Source organism: Pseudophryne corroboree, chromosome 3 (assembly GCF_028390025.1).
Source record: "Pseudophryne corroboree isolate aPseCor3 chromosome 3, aPseCor3.hap2, whole genome shotgun sequence".
Taxonomy (NCBI): Eukaryota; Metazoa; Chordata; class Amphibia; order Anura; family Myobatrachidae; genus Pseudophryne; species Pseudophryne corroboree.
In genome coordinates this window covers 176,273,439-176,286,951 of record NC_086446.1, presented here as the reverse complement: position 1 = coordinate 176,286,951, position 13,513 = coordinate 176,273,439, and the positions used below count along the sequence as shown (strand labels likewise).

Sequence of the window (13,513 nt, the reverse complement as noted above, 5' to 3'; positions counted from 1 at the left end):
CCTGTCTCCTGCGGAGCCGCTATTCCCATGGTCCTGACGGAGTCCCCAGCATCCACTAGGACGTCAGAGAAATAAAGGCTTACAGATGCCTATGAACATGTTAGTACACCAAAGAAACAGTCTGCCTCATCTCCCACAATAATCCTGTATTCACTAAAAGGAGGTGGTGGTGGGAGTGAAAAACCATGGGCTTTTAATAGGATGATAAACATTTATATATTAATATTTATTAACATTTATTACATTCTATATGAAAGCATTGCTATAGATAAAACTGAGCACGTATAGTCCTGATCTTGAAGCGTGCAACAAATCCTCATCATCCTGTGCATCACCCTTTTCATAGCAGAGATCACACTCTCCCTGTGGTCCATGTAGACACATAGATAAAGGCATAGTACTCCACAGCCAATCACATATCTTTATTCTCCATCAGTCCAAAGTCACTTTACCAAGACTCCCTTTGCGGAAAGTACGAATGAAGTCATAAGCAGCGGCAGTGTAGTTTGGCAGAGTGATATTCACATCTCCTATAAAGACGAAGGATAAAACCACTGATGATGCATATTAAAAACATTTTTTTATAATCTTTTAATATTACTAAAAATCTCAAATATTTTAGCAATAACCACTCCCCCCCCCCCCCCCCCCCCAAAAAAAAATAAGATTTTACTCACCGGTAAATCTATTTCTCGTAGTCCGTAGTGGATGCTGGGAACTCCGTAAGGACCATGGGGAATAGACGGGCTCCGCAGGAGACTGGGCACTCTATAAGAAAGATTTGGTACTATCTGGTGTGCACTGGCTCCTCCCTCTATGCCCCTCCTCCAGACCTCAGTTAGGATACTGTGCCCGGAAGAGCTGACACAATAAGGAAGGATTTTGAATCCCGGGTAAGACTCATACCAGCCACACCAATCACACCGTATAACTCGTGATACTATACCCAGTTAACAGTATGAAATATAACTGAGCCTCTCAACAGATGGCTCAACAATAACCCTTTAGTTAGGCAATAACTATAAACAAGTATTGCAGACAATCCGCACTTGGGATGGGCGCCCAGCATCCACTACGGACTACGAGAAATAGATTTACCGGTGAGTAAAATCTTATTTTCTCTGACGTCCTAGTGGATGCTGGGAACTCCGTAAGGACCATGGGGATTATACCAAAGCTCCCAAACGGGCGGGAGAGTGCGGATGACTCTGCAGCACCGAATGAGAGAACTCAAGGTCCTCCTCAGCCAGGGTATCAAATTTGTAGAATTTAGCAAACGTGTTTGCTCCTGACCAAGTTGTAGCTCGGCAAAGTTGTAAAGCCGAGACCCCTCGGGCAGCTGCCCAAGATGAGCCCACCTTCCTCGTGGAATGGGCTTTCACTGATTTAGGATGCGGCAATCCAGCCGCAGAATGCTCCAGCTGAATTGTGCTACAAATTCAGCGAGCAATAGTCTGCTTAGAAGCAGGAGCACCTATTTTGTTGGGTGCCTACAGGATAAGAAGCGAGTCAGTTTTCCTGACTCCAGCCGTCCTGGAAATATAATTTTTCAAGGCCCTGACTACGTCCAGTAACTTGGAATCTTCCAAGTCCCTAGTAGCCGCAGGCACTACAATAGGTTAGTTCAAGTGAAAAGCTGATACCACCTTAGGGAGAAACTGGGGACGAGTCCTCAATTCTGCCCTATCCATATGGAAAATCAGATAAGGGCTTTTACATGACAAAGCCGCCAATTCTGACACACGCCTGGCCGAAGCCAAGGCCAATAACATGACCACTTTCCACGTGAGATATTTCAGATCCACAGTTTTAAGTGGCTCAAACCAATGTGATTTCAGGAAACTCAACACCACGTTGAGATCCCACGGTGCCACAGGAGGCACAAAGGGGGGCTGAATATGTAGCACTCCCTTTACAAAAGTCTGAACTTCAGGCAGTGAAGCCAGTTCTTTCTGGAAGAAAATCGACAGAGCCGAAATCTGGACTTTAATGGAACCCAATTTTAGGCCCATAGTCACTCCCGACTGTAGGAAGTGCAGAAAACGACCCAGCTGAAATTCCTCTGTTGGGGCCTTCCTGGCCTCACACCACGCAACCAATTTTCGCCAAATACGGTGATAATGGTTTGCGGTTACTACTTTCCTGGCTTTTATCAGCGTAGGAATGACTTCCTCCGGAATGCCCTTATGCTTTAGGATCCGGAATTCAACCGCCATGCCGTCCAACGCAGCCGCGGTAAGTCTTGGAACAGACAGGGCCCCCGCTGTAGTAGATCCTATCTGAGCGGTAGAGGCCATGGGTCCTCTGATATTATTTCTGTAAGTTCTGGGTACCAAGCTCTTCTTGGCCCATCCGGAACCACGAGTATCGTTCTTCCTCCTCGTTTTCTTATTATTCTCAGTACCTTTGGTATGAGAGGCAGAGGAGGGAACACATAAACCGACTGGTACACCCACGGTGTCACTAGAGCGTCCACAGCTATCGCCTGAGGGTCCCTTGACCTGGCGCAATATCTCTTTTGTTGAGGCGGGACGCCATCATGTCCACCTGTGGCCTTTCCCAACGGTTTACCAACAGTAGGAAGACTTCTGGATGAAGTCCCCACTCTCCCGGGTGTAGGTCGTGTCTGCTGAGGAAGTCTGCTTCCCAGTTGTCCACTCCCGGAAAGAACACTGCTGACAGTGCTAAGACGTGATTTTCCGCCCATCGGAGAATCCTTGTGGCTTCTGCCATCGCCATCCTGCTTCTTGTGCCGCCCTGTCGGTTCACATGGGCGACTGCCGTGATGTTGTCTGACTGGATCAGTACCGGCTGGTTTCGAAGCAGGGGTTTTGCCTGACTTAGGGCATTGTAAATGGCCCTCAGTTCCAGAATATTTATGTGCAGGGAAGTCTCCTGACTTGACCATAGTCCTTGGAAGTTTCTTCCCTGTGTGACTGCTCCCCAGCCTCGAAGGCTGGCATCCGTGGTCACCAGGACCCAGTCCTGTATGCCGAAATTGCGGCCTTCTAGAAGATGAGCACTCTGCAGCCACCACAGTAGAGACACCCTGGTCCTTGGAGACAGGGTTATCAGTTGATGCATCTGAAGGTGCGATCCCGACCACTTGTCCAAGAGGTCCCACTGGAAGGTCCTTGCATGGAACCTGCCGAATGGAATTGCTTCGCATGAAGCCACCATTTTTCTGTGTCCAAAATCATCCCCAGGAACAGTAAGCGAGTGGAAGGAACCAGTTGTGACTTTGGAATGTTTAGAATCCAGCCATGCTGTTGTAGCACTTCCCGAGATAGTGCTACTCCGACCAGTAACTGCTCCCTGGACGTCGCCTTTATAAGGAGATCGTCCAAGTACGGGATAATTAAAACTCCCTTTTTTCGAAGGAGTATCATCATTTCTGCCATTACTTTGGTAAACACCCTCGGTGCCGTGGACAGTCCAAACGGTAGTGTCTGGAATTGGTAATGGCAATCCTGTACCACAAATCTGAGGTACTCCTGGTGAGGAAGGTAAATGGGGACATGCAGGTAAGCATCCTTGATGTCCAGGGATACCATGTAATCCCCCTCGTCCAGGCTTGCAATAACCGCCCTGAGCGATTCCATCTTGAACTTGAATTTTGTTATGTAAGTGTTCAAGGATTTCAAATTTAAAATGGGTCTCACCGAACCGTCTGGTTTCGGTACCACAAACAGTGTGGAATAGTAACCCCGTCCTTGTTGAAGTAGGGGCACCTTGACTATCACCTGCTGGGAATACAGCTTGTGAATTGCCTCTAGCACAGCCTCCCTGCCTGAGGGAGTTGTCGGCAAGGCAGATTTGAGGAAACGGCGGGGGGGAGACGCCTCGACTTCCAGCTTGTACCCCTGAGATACTACTTGAAGGATCCAGGGATCCACCTGTGAGCGAGCCCACTGATCGCTGAAATTTTTGAGGCGGCCCCCCACCGTACCTGGCTACGCCTGTGGAGCCCCCGCGTCATGCGGTGGACTCAGAGGAAGCAGGGGAAGAATTTTGATTCTGGGAACTGGCTGCTGGTGCAGCTTTTTCCCTCTTCCCTCGTCTCTGTGCAGAAAGGAAGCGCCTTTGACCCGCCTGCTTTTCTGAAGCCGAAAGGACTGTACCTGATAATACAGTGCTTTTCTTAGGCTGTGAGGAAACCTGAGGTAAAAAATTTTCATCCCAGCTGTTGCTGTGGATACGAGGTCCCAGAGACCATCCTCAAACAATTCCTCACCCTTATAAGGCTCTATGTGCCTTTTAAAGTCAGCATCACCTGTCCAGTGTCGGGTCTCTAATACCCTCCTGACATTGCAATAATTCTGGATGCCAGCCGGCAAAATATCCCTCTGTGCATCCCTCATATATAAGACGACGTCTTATGTTCGCAAAATAGTATCCCTGTTTGAAAAGGGTACAGACCACGCTGCAGCAGTCTGCAGGTCTCAGTCTAGTACCTGAGTGTGTAAATACAGACTTCAGGATAGCCTCCTGCTATTTATCAGCAGGTACCTTCAAAGTGGCCGTATCCTAAGACGGCAGTGCCACCTTTTTTGACAAACGTGTGAGCGCCTTATCCACCCTAGGGGATATCTCCCAGCGTAACTTATCCTCTGGCGGGAAAGGGTACGCCATCAGTAACTTGTTAGAAATTACCAGTTTCATATCGGGGGAACCCACACTTTTTCACACTTCATTCACTCATTTGATGGGGGAACAAAACACTGGCTGCTTTTTCTCCCCACACATAAAACCGTTTTTTGTTTTTAGTGGTACTTGGGTTAATGTCAGAAATGTGTAACACATTTTTTATTGCCGGGATCATGTAACGGATGTTCCTAGTGGATTGTGTATATGTCTCAACCTCGTCGACACTGGAGTCAGACTCCGTGTCGACATCTGTGTCTGCCATCTGAGGGAGCGTTGATGGCCTTTGAGACGCCTGGGCAGGCGCGGGCTGAGAAGCCGGCTGTCCCATAGCTGTTACGTCATCCAGCCTTTTATGTAAGGAGTTGACACTGTCGGTTAATACCTTCCACCTATCCATCCACTCTGGTGTCGGCCCACAGGGGGCGACATCTCATTTATCGGCATCTGCTCCGCCTCCACATAAGCCTCCTCATCAAACATGTCGACACAGCCGTACCGACACACCGCACACACACAGGGAATGCTCTGACTGAGGACAGGACCCCACACAGCCCTTTGGGGAGACAGAGAGAGAGTATGCCAGCACACACCGGAGCGCTATATAATGTAGGGATAAACACGATCACTGAGTGAATTTTCCCCAATAGCTGCTTGTATAAACAATATTGCGCCTAAATTTAGTGCCCCCCCTCTCTTTTTAACCCTTTGAGCCTGAAAACTACAGGGGAGAGCCTGGGGAGCTGTCTTCCAGCTACACTGTGAAGAGAAAATGGCGCCGGTGTGCTGAGGGAGATGGCTCCGCCCCTTTTTCGCGGACTTTTCTCCCGCATTTTTCTGTATTCTGGCAGGGGTAATTACCACATATATAGCCTCTGGGGCTATATATTGTGGTTATTTTGCCAGCCAAGGTGATATTATTGCTTCTCAGGGCGCCCCCCCCCAGCGCCCTGCACCCTCAGTGACCGGAGTGTGAAGTGTGTATGAGGAGCAATGGCGCACAGCTGCAGTGCTGTGCGCTACCTTGGTGAAGACTGAAGTCTTCTGCCGCCGATTTTCCGGACCATCTTCATGCTTCTGGCTCTGTAAGGGGGACGGCGGCGCGGCTCCGGGAACGAACACCAAGGACGGGTCCTGCGGTCGATCCCTCTGGAGCTAATGGTGTCCAGTAGCCTAAGAAGCCCAAGCTAGCTGCAAGCAGGTAGGTTCGCTTCTTCTCCCCTTAGTCCCTCGATGCAGTGAGCCTGTTGCCAGCAGGTCTCACTGTAAAATAAAAAACCTAATTTAAACTTTCTTTCTAGAAGCTCAGGAGAGCTCCTAGTGTGCAACCAGCTCGGGCCGGGCACAGAAATCTAACTGAGGTCTGGAGGAGGGGCATAGAGGGAGGAGCCAGTGCACACCAGATAGTACCAAATCTTTCTTATAGAGTGCCCAGTCTCCTGCGGAGCCCGTCTATTCCCCATGGTCCTTACGGAGTTCCCAGCATCCACTAGGACGTCAGAGAAAAAAAAAAATGCACACACAGAGAAGGCTTCATATTATAAAATTACTTTTGGAATAGTCAATGCGGTTATGAACCTGTTAATGGCGCAGTCTGTGCATTTAAAGAGAGGTATGGCTAGATTAATGTACAGGAAAATCCCCAGTGATATACTGTATCAAAATAATAAATGTTTCCATTTGCAACAACAAAATTATTAAGGCCCCCAGTGCACATGGTTTTGCTCATCTGCTAACAAATTTGCTGCTATGATCAGGTCTGAATTAGGCCCATTACCTGGAATCGGGAGATCAGGATGGGAGTATGCTTCTGATATTGTCATCCGAAGCCAATTCGCCAGTGTTTGTTTATTGGCAGGCCACCCTCTCTTGAGAAATCCGTAGAGGATGTAGAGAGTGTCTGTCCTTCTGATGGCACTGGTACGATCCACGTAGATTCTTAACGCACAAACTACATCCAATGATGCATCTTCCACAGAGTAGTCCGGTCCCTGAAAAGCCGTAACTATTTTCTCCTCATTTAGATGGAATTTAGAGACCACCTTAGGAAGATATCCAGATTTAGTTCTAAGAACTGCTCTATCTGGATGAAATACCAAATAAGGGGGCCGACACATCAGTGCCCCTAAATGTGATACTCTTCTAGTAGAAGCTATTGCCAGAAGAAATAGCACCTTGGCTGTTAACCATTTCAGATCTACTCTAGATAGCGGTTCAAATGGAGCGACTTGCAAGGCCCTGAGAACTAAACCTAGATGCCAGGGAGCAGTCTGGGGAACAACCGGAGGTTGAGTGTGAAGCAATCCTTGAAAGAATGTGCGAACATCCTGTAGGTCTGCAATTTTCTTTGAAAAAGCTGCAGGGCTTAGCAGAGAAACGCATTGGTGTGCCAATTGTCACCCAAAGATTCCAGCCGTCTCCACCGATGCCTTCTTCTACTTTAGAACTACATTTATTTAAACTGCAAAGACAATCTCCTACCAATTTAAACATCTAAGGACATCCGTACATATGGTGAGGACTTCTGTGGAACATCCATATTCCTTTGTGGGACTATCCTCCATCGGCTGTCTTACATTACCTATTTTAATACTGGACTGGGCTGTCAGTTCTAATGGAGAAAGAATCGCCGACATTTAAACTACTCGCAAAGTTCCACTAGGCACGGCTAAGAAAGATCATTATTGGGAGACATCAATTCTGTTTGATATTCTATATTCTTATTTTAATGTGTGTATGTGTATTATGAATTTTATCTATTAAATCATGTGTACCAAGTTCAAACAATCCTTGTCATATGTTTAGCGCTGCCTCTCTTCTCTTTGTATTGCTTTTACCACTAATAGGATTGACTAACCCTATTTTGGGCAGCTGCTTTAGAAAACCAGTCCACTGTCTCAGCGCCTGACTCTTTACCTTTTGGTAATATACATTCTGTTTCCGACACAAGATTATCTAATTCTGTGCCAAACAGGATATTCCCAACAAACGGCAAGGATTCCAAAACCTTTTTGGATTCTGAGTCAGCCTTCCATGTACGTACCCAAATAGCAATATGAGCTGCTACTGAGGAAGCTACTGCCTGAGAAGCTACTGTACCCATATCCAGGGCAGCATCTTCCATAAAAGCAACTTCCTGCTTTATACATGCAATATATGATAGCTGTTTTCTCGTAGCTGTTGAAAGATCATCTTCCAAAGCCTCAGCCCACCCTGCTACAGCCTTAGCCACCCAAGCTGTAGCCACAGCTGGGCTGGTAACTGCCACTGCCAGGGAAAAAAATAGGATTTTAGTTACCTACCGGTAAATCCTTTTCTCTTAGTCCGTAGAGGATGATGGGCGTCCGTCCCAGTGCGTACTGTGTCTGCAGTTATTGGTTATGGTTACACTATTGTGGTGTTTCTTTTCTGTCAGGCTGTTGCGGCAATTGTTTTTGCCATTGGCTTGTGTTCTGTTGAATGCCACGCTGTGCGGCATGCTTCAGGTGTGAGCTGGTATGAATCTCACCTTAGTTTAACAATAAATCCTTTCCTCGAAATGTCCGTCTCCCTGGGCACAGTTCCTATAACTGGAGTCTGGAGGAGGGGCATAGAGGGAGGAGCCAGTTCACACCCTTTCAAAGTCTTAAAGTGCCCATGTCTCCTGCGGATCCCGTCTATACCCCATGGTTCTAATGTGTCCCCAGCATCCTCTACGGACTAAGAGATAAGGATTTACCGGTAGGTAATTAAAATCCTATTATTCAAACCTTTTCGTGGTATCGAAACCGGATGGTTCGGTCAGGCCCATTCTGAACTTAAAACTTAAAATCACTAAACCCCTTTCTGAGGGAGTTCAAGTTCAAAATGGAGTCTCTGAGGGCAGTGATATCAGGTCTGGAGGAGGGGAAATTCCTGGTATCCCTGGATATCAAGGATGCGTACCTCCACATTCCGATTTGGTTTCCGCATCAAGCTTATCTTCGATTCGTACTGTTGGACTGTCATTTTCAGTTCCAGGCCCTGCCATTTGGCCTCTCCACAGCACCGAGGGTATTCACCAAGGTGATGGCGGAAATGATGATTCTCCTCTGCAGACAGGGGGTGAACATAATTCCATATCTGGACAATCTGCTGATAAAAGCATTGTCCAAGGAGAAGCTATTACGGTCCATACCTCTCACGACCCAGCTTCTCGGGACATGGCTGGATCTTGAATCTTCCAAAATCACATTTGGAACCAACCAGGAGGTTCTACTTTCTGGGAATGATCCTCGAAGTGCAGAGGGTGTTTCTTTCAGAGGAAAAAGTGTTGGTGATACAAACAATGGTCCGGGATGTCCTGAAGCCAACCCGGGTGTCGGTTCATCAGTGCATTCGCCTTCTGGGAAAGATGGTGGCCACTTGCGAGGCCCTGCAGTACGGGAGGTTTCACGCTCGGACCTTCCAACTGGATCTCCTAGACAAGTGGTCGGGTTCCCACCTACACATGCACCAGAGAATACGTCTGGCACCAAAGGCCAGGATTTCACTCCTCTGGTGGCTGCAACTACCTCACCTTCTGGAGGGCCTCAGGTTCGGGATTCAGGACTGGATCCTTCTAACCACGGATGCAAGTCTCCGGGGCTGGGCGCATTAACTCAAGGGGAAACCTTCCAAGGACGGTGGTCAAGTCTGGAAGCCGACCTGCTGATAAACATTCTGGAACTAAGAGCTGTCTACAACAGTCTTCTTCAAGCGGCCCATCTTCTGAGAAATCGGGCCGTTCAAGTGCAGTCGGACAATGTGACAACAGGGGCTTACATAAACCGAAAGGGCGGAACGAAGAGCAGAGCTGCAATGTCAGAGGTTACAAGAATCATCCTCTGGGCAGAAAAACACACGTTGGCGCTGTCAGCAATCTTCATTCCGGGAGTAGACAACTGGAAAGCGGACTTCCTCAGTGCACACGATCTCCATCCAGGGGAGTGGGGTCTCCATCCGGAGGTGTTCAAGGAGGTAACAGATCTTTGGGGAGTACCCCAGATTGACATGGTGGCCTCGCGTCTGAACAAGAAGCTTCGGCGGTATTGTTCCAGGTCGAGGGACCCGCAAGCAGTGGCCGTGGACGCCCTTGTGACTCCGTGGGTGTTCCAGTCGGTGTACATGTTTCCTCCACTTCCACTCATCCCAAGAGTTTTAAAGCTGATAAGGAGAACAAGGGTTCAAGCGATCCTCCTTGCTCCAGACTGGCCAAGAAGGGCCTGGTACGCGGATCTTCTGGATCTACTGCAAGAAGAGCCGAGGCCTCTTCCTCTTCGGGAGGACCTGCTGCACCAGGGGCCATTCGCCTATCAAGACTTACCACGGCTACGTTTTTGACGGCATGGAGGTTGAACGCCTGATACTAACCCGAAAATGGCATTCCGAATAAGGTTATTCCTACCCTGATACAGGCCAGGAAAGGAGTAACGTCTAAACATTACCATCGAATTTGGAAAAAATATGTGTCTTGGTGTGAGTCCAAGAAATTTCCAGCGGTGGAGTTTCAACTGGGATGGTTTCTCCTCTTCCTACAAGCCGGTATGGATATGGGCCTGAGGTTGGGATCTGTGAAGGTCCAGATTTCGGCCCTATCTATTTTCTTCCAGAAACAATTGGCTGCCCTCCATGAGGTTCAGACCTTTTTGAAGGGAGTTCTGCACATCCAACCTCCCTTTGTACCGCCTATGGCGCCTTGGGACCTTAACGTGGTGATGCAGTTCTTCCAGTCGCACTGGTTCGAGCCTCTACAGGAAGTTGAGGTCAAATTTCTTACATGGAAGGCTGTCACATTGTTGGCCTTAGCTTCTGCTAGACGTGTGTCGGAATTGGGGGCTTTGTCCTGTAAAAGCCCATACTTGATTTTCAACGAAGATAGAGCTGAGCTCCGGACACGTCAGCAGTTTCTTCCGAAGGTTGTGTCGGCATTTCATATCAACCAACCTATTGTGGTGCCAGTGGCTAGTGACTCAATTTCATCAAAGTCTTTGGATGTTGTAAGGGCTCTGAAAATCTATGTGAAGAGGACTTCTCGTCACAGAAAATCGGACTCTCTGTTTGTCCTGTATGATCTTTGGCCACTGATGATCTGAAGTTCAGTCAATCAGTTCTGCCGGAGCCTCCGCGCTCTCCCTCCCGTTCTGGGAGCTTTGGTACGTCCCCATGGTACTAATGTGGACCCCGGCATCCTCTAGGACGTAAGAGAAAATAGGATTTTGGTTACCTACCGGTAAATCCTTTTCTCATAGTCCATAGAGGATGCTGGGCGCCCGCCCAGGGCTTCGTTTTCCTGCTATCGTTATTTGGTTCAGTACAACTTCGTTTTAGTTGAATACTGCATTGTTACTTGATAAGTAATGTTTCAGCAGTTGCTGAGTTTTCAAGCTAGGTTAGCTTGATGTGCCTTGTATGTGTGAGCTGGTATGAATCTCGCCACTATCTGTGTTAAGTCCTTCTCTCGAAGATGTCCGTCTCCTCGGGCACAGTTTCTAGACTGAGTTTGGTAGGAGGGGCATAGAGGGAGGAGCCAGCCCACACTCTCAAACTCTTAAAGTGCCAATGGCTCCTGGTGGACCCGTCTATACCCCCATGGTACTAATGTGGACCCCAGCATCCTCAACGGACTACGAGAAAAGGATTTACCGGTAGGTATTAAAATCCTATTTTCTCATAGTCCTAGAGGATGCTGGGGACTCCGTAAGGACCATGGGGTTTATACCAAAGCTCCAGACCGGGCAGGAGAGTGCGGACGACTCTGTAGCACCGATTGAGCAAACAAAAGGTCCCCATCAGCCAGGGTATCAAACTTGTAGAGCACAGCAAAAGTGTTTGAACCCGACCAAGTAGCCGCTCGGCAAAGTTGAACCGCCGGGACTCCTCGGGCATCCGCCCAAGAAGAGCCCATCTTCCTAGTAGAATGGGACTCCACCGACTTCGGTAACGACAAACCAGCCGTAGAACGAGCACGCCGAATCGTATCACAGATCCAGCGCGTAACAGACTGCATAGACGCAGGCGCCCCAATCATGCTGGGAGCATACCAGACAAACAGAGCCAATCTGAGGCAAATAGGCAACCTAAATATACAAAGCCCTGCCTACATCGAGAGGCTTTGAATCAGCTAATGCCGAAGTAACCACCGGCATAAAAAAAATAAGAATTTACTTACCGATAATTCTATTTCTCGGAGTCCGTAGTGGATGCTGGGGTTCCTGAAAGGACCATGGGGAATAGCGGCTCCGCAGGAGACAGGGCACAAAAGTAAAGCTTTCTGATCAGGTGGTGTGCACTGGCTCCTCCCCCTATGACCCTCCTCCAAGCCAGTTAGGTACTGTGCCCGGACGAGCGTACACAATAAGGGAGGAATTTTGAATCCCGGGTAAGACTCATACCAGCCACACCAATCACACCGTACAACTTGTGATCTAAACCCAGTTAACAGTATGATAACAGCGGAGCCTCTGAAAAGATGGCTCACAACAATAATAACCCGATTTTTGTAACTATGTACAAGTATTGCCGATAATCCGCACTTGGGATGGGCGCCCAGCATCCACTACGGACTCCGAGAAATAGAATTATCGGTAAGTAAATTCTTATTTTCTCTATCGTCCTAGTGGATGCTGGGGTTCCTGAAAGGACCATGGGGATTATACCAAAGCTCCCAAACGGGCGGGAGAGTGCGGATGACTCTGCAGCACCGAATGAGAGAACTCCAGGTCCTCCTTAGCCAGGGTATCAAATTTGTAGAATTTAGCAAACGTGTTTGCCCCTGACCAAGTAGCTGCTCGGCAAAGTTGTAAAGCCGAGACCCCTCGGGCAGCCGCCCAAGATGAGCCCACCTTCCTTGTGGAATGGGCATTTACATATTTTGGCTGTGGCAGGCCTGCCACAGAATGTGCAAGCTGAATTGTATTACACATCCAACTAGCAATAGTCTGCTTAGAAGAAAGAGCACCCAGTTTGTTGGGTGCATACAGGATAACAGCAAGTCAGTTTTCCTGACTCCAGCCGTCCTGGAACATATTTTCAGGGCCCTGACAACATCTAGCAACTTGGAGTCCTCCAAGTCCCTAGTAGGTGCAAGGCACCACAATAAGCTGGTTCAGGTGAAACACTGACACCACCTTAGGGAGAGAACTGGGGACGAGTCCGCAGCTCTGCCCTGTCCGAATGGACAAACAGATATGGGCTTTTTTGAGAAAAAACCACCAATTTGACACTCGCCTGGTCCAGGCCAGGGCCAAGAGCATGGTCACTTTTCATGTGAGATGCTTCAAATCCACAGATTTGACTGGTTTTAAACCAATGTGATTTGAGGAATCCCAGAACTACGTTGAGATCCCACAGTGCCACTGGAGGCACAAAAGGGGGTTGTATATGCAATACTCCCTTGACAAACTTCTGGACTTCAGGAACTGAAGCCAATTCTTTCTGGAAGAAAATCGACAGGGCCGAAATTTGAACCTTAATGGACCCCAATTTGAGGCCCATAGACACTCCTGTTTGCAGGAAATGCAGGAAACGACCGAGTTGAAATTTCTTTGTGGGGCCTTCCTGGCCTCACACCACGCAACATATTTTCGCCACATGTGGTGATAATGTTGTGCGGTCACCTCCTTTCTGGCTTTGACCAGGGTAGGAATGACCTCTTCCGGAATGCCTTTTTCCCTTAGGATCCGGCTTTCCACCGCCATGCCGACAAACGCAGCTGCGGTAAGTCTTGGAACAGACATGGTACTTGCTGAAGCAAGTCCCTTCTTAGCGGCAGAGGCCATAAGACCTCTGTAAGCATCTCTTGAAGTTCCGGGTACCAAGTCCTTCTTGGCCAATCCGGAGCCATGAGTATAGTTCTTACTCCTCTACGTCT

General features: G+C 48.4%; 1 protein-coding gene across 1 annotated transcript in view; it reads right to left on the bottom strand.

Moving 5' to 3' along the window:
- Positions 1 to 170: 170 nt before the first annotated feature.
- MTG1 (mitochondrial ribosome associated GTPase 1) overlaps positions 171 to 13,513 on the bottom strand; it is a 175,107-nt gene continuing 161,764 nt past the window's right edge. Inside the window, exon 11 of the mRNA XM_063963413.1 lies at positions 171 to 530. Coding sequence (XP_063819483.1) covers positions 433 to 530 — 98 coding nt within the window. The 3' untranslated portion in view covers positions 171 to 432. The remainder of the gene's footprint in view (positions 531 to 13,513) is intronic.